Source organism: Triticum urartu, chromosome 5, assembly GCF_003073215.2.
Source record: "Triticum urartu cultivar G1812 chromosome 5, Tu2.1, whole genome shotgun sequence".
In the NCBI taxonomy this organism is placed as follows: domain Eukaryota; kingdom Viridiplantae; phylum Streptophyta; class Magnoliopsida; order Poales; family Poaceae; genus Triticum; species Triticum urartu.
In genome coordinates this window covers 608,339,984-608,343,138 of record NC_053026.1, presented here as the reverse complement: position 1 = coordinate 608,343,138, position 3,155 = coordinate 608,339,984, and the positions used below count along the sequence as shown (strand labels likewise).

At 51.3% G+C, this 3,155-nt stretch overlaps 1 protein-coding gene across 1 annotated transcript; it reads right to left on the bottom strand.

The window, feature by feature from the left end:
- Positions 1-472: 472 nt before the first annotated feature.
- Positions 473-2,392, bottom strand: LOC125511176. Its single transcript, XM_048676477.1, has 2 exons — positions 950-2,392; positions 473-671 (listed from the first exon to the last, which is right to left on the bottom strand). Exons 1-2 carry the CDS (start codon positions 2,112-2,114, stop codon positions 625-627), a joined length of 1,212 nt encoding a protein of 403 aa, XP_048532434.1. The 5' UTR covers positions 2,115-2,392; the 3' UTR covers positions 473-624.
- Positions 2,393-3,155: the final 763 nt, after the last annotated feature.

The following is a 3,155-nucleotide window of genomic DNA, read 5'->3' as shown; positions in this document are numbered from 1 at the left end:
AGCCGTCTCAAGAAGATGTCGATGCTTTCGCTCAGCCACACCATTCTGAGCATGAGCACCAGGACAAGAGAATTGAGAGAGAGTCCCGTGCTCAGCAAGAACACCACGCAACATCTTAGAGATATACTCGCCAGCGGAGTCAGCACGAAAAACACGAGAATGGGTGAAGAGAACTGAGTATGAACCATGGCAGCAAAACGCTTATAAATAGACAACACCTCAGAACGAGAAGTCATGAAATAAAGCCATGTGTAACGAGAGAAATCATCTATGAAAATAATATAGTATTTATGACCACCTTTCGAAGCGAAAGGGGCCGGACCCCATACATCAGAATGGACTAAATCGAAAGGACGCTTAGACACTGACTCACTATGTGAATATGGTAACTGAATCTGCTTGCCAAGATGACAACCCTGACACTCTAAAGAGACATCTCCTGAGACAGACCCCAGAAGGCCTCGACGAACTAAAGAAGACAACCGAGAACCACACAGATGACCAAGTCGATGATGCCACTGCTGGAAGGAACCAGTGACGGAGGCGACAGAAGCGGAAGAACTGGCGATGGTGGTGGCAGCAGAAGGAACATGAAGCCAGTCCAACTCCCAAAGACCCTGAGAATCACGGCGGCGAGGGCCAGCCCCAACCAGAGTGTGCGTGTGACGGTCCTGGACAGAACAAGAGTCAGCGTCAAGGATGACGCGACAACCAGAATCCGTAAGTTGACCAGCAGAAAACAAATTCATGGTAAGGCAAGGAACATGAGCAACATCAGAAACAGAATAAGGAGTAGTAGTAAGATTGCCTCTACTAGCAACAGAAAGTGGAGTACCATCAGCAGTGAAGACATGAATAGGGGAATCCAGTGATCGAAGAGAGGACAAAATGGAAGAATGAGAAGACATATGAAAAGAAGCTCCAGAGTCCAGAACCCAGGGGGATGTACCTGACTGTGTAGAGGGTGATTGCTCAGTGCGGGAAGCATCAGTCACAGAACCAGCAGTACCCGTCGAGGAAGAACCTGAAGCCGCGAGCAGACGCTTAAGTCTCAGAATATCCTGCTCAGTCAAAGCAATGGCTGAAGCTGTCGAGGTAGATGACGAAGTCCCGGAAGATGATGATCGAGCCTTGCGCATGTGTTTCTTCTTCATGTAGCACTGAGACTCAAGATGACCATCATTGTTGCAATAGGCGCAATGTGGACGGGGGCGACCTGAACCTCCAGAAGGAGTGGGCAAGAGCGGCGGAGCACTCGAGCGATAAGGGGTCGGTGGAGCAAGTGGCGTAGGAGCACGAGTAGCAAGCACAGAGGGAACCTCCAGCAAACCAGCACCACGTAAGTGAGTCTCCTCAGCACGAATCTCAGAAAGCGCCTCCATGAGAGAAATACGGCCACGAGCAAACAACTGAGCACGCCGGGGCTCAAACTCCTTACGGAGCCGAGACAAGAACTCATAGACGCGATGAAACTCCAAATTGGCCTGGACAGCCTGGCAACAGGGGCAGGTACGACACCCAGCACTACGAAGAGAATCAAGCTGGCGCCAGATAGCAGAACTCTGTGCATAGAAGTCATCAACAGTGGAGTCACCCTGCTGAAGAGCATGCTCCTGACGGATCACAGAGAGGTATAAGGCATCACCAGAGGGCTGATAGCGCTCACGAAGACGGGTCCACATCTCAAAGACAGTAGAAAGACCCAGAAATTCAGAAGCAAACTGAGGTAGAACACTAGCAGTGAGAACAGCTGCAGCACGAGCATCATCATCAAGCCACTGGGTGTAAACAGACAGAGCACCATGATATGTCTGAAGAGCCTCCTCATAAGCCAAAACCGTCTCATCATAAGCACGATTAGCAGCCTCATCAGCAACCTTAGCCGCATCCTTGGCGGCCTGATTAGCATCCGTAGGAAGAACCGATGGAGTTGGCGGAGTAGGAGCCACCGGAGGAACTGGACGTGGCGGACAGCAGACCTCGCCAGAAAGAACACCCCAAAGACGGATGCCACGCATGTGAATGCGCATGAAGCCAGTAAACTCAGTGTAGTTAGTACCATCAAAGATCACCGGACAGCGAGGGACAGCAACATAGCCCGATGCAGCAGACATTTTTTTTTTAGGAACCAACGAGAGCACCAGCGACAGCAGAGGACGCTAGCGATGGGATCCTAGCGGAAGAGAGAGCGCTGGGGGATCGAGGCCGGCCCGTCGATCGGGAAAGAGGGCAGTTGGGACCCGGCTATCTTGGGCAGCTCAGCTGGATCGCGGGCGGGACCTCGTGGCTGAAGCACGAGCGGAGCCGGGCAGGAATCGATCGGGAACCGGGCGCGGATCCTGGCGGCGGCCGCCGATTCCGCCGTAGGGGAGGGAGGCGTCCCGAGAGCAGTTGCATCCCAGCGTGGAAGTCGCGCCGGAGCTGGCTGGGGAGATCCGATCGGGAGGGAGATCCGATCGGGAGGGCCGGCTTCGATCAGGAGACTCAGGAGATCGAGGACGGGGGCTTCGAGCGAGATGAGACAGGCGGCTGGGAATCGATAGCACGAGTTGCAACGTGCAGAAAAAAATGTACCCTAGCTCTAATACCATGTTAGGAATATGCAACTTGTATTCCCATGAGGCCATAGGCCGATATATATATACATGTACAGGTGTGGAACATATGCAGGAAACCCCTTATACAACGGGATAAATACAAAGGGGTACATGACTTATATTATAACTCTAACAGTTTCCACCTTTACCTTCGACGTGTGCCAGTGATAGGTGTAGACAACGTTGTTGTTGCCACTATCTACAGCCTCCCACTGGATGGTCACCCACTGTGACGGCCATACGAAGCCTTCCAAGTAGCACCTCTCTGAGCATTCCCACAAGCTTCCTTTGTTCCATTATTAGCATGTCTTCTAATTTAAAGAGAAAATACTTTTTACAATGGATCTAGACTTCCTGTCTTATTATTGAGGTGAGCCGCCTTGACATGATAACAACAAGTTAGCATCTTGAACACATGTATACCAATTTGCCGAAGCATTCCACGTCCCTGGCTAAGCCCTCCATACTATGCACGAAACTGCTGAATTGATCTCTCTCTTGATCTTGATCACATTTCACCATTGGCTCGTTATCTTTGGCTCTCAGTGTTTTGCGAGC

What these genes read in the sequence shown, in the direction of transcription:
- LOC125511176 (XM_048676477.1), bottom strand. Translation starts at nt 2,114, where the DNA reads ATGTCTGCTGCATCGGGCTATGTTGCTGTCCCTCGCTGTCCGGTGATC. An exon ending in ATCACCCTCTACACAGTCAG is followed by an intron (nt 672 to 949) that starts GTACATCCCCCT and finishes TGTTCTGTCCAG; the next exon opens with GACCGTCACACGCACACTCT.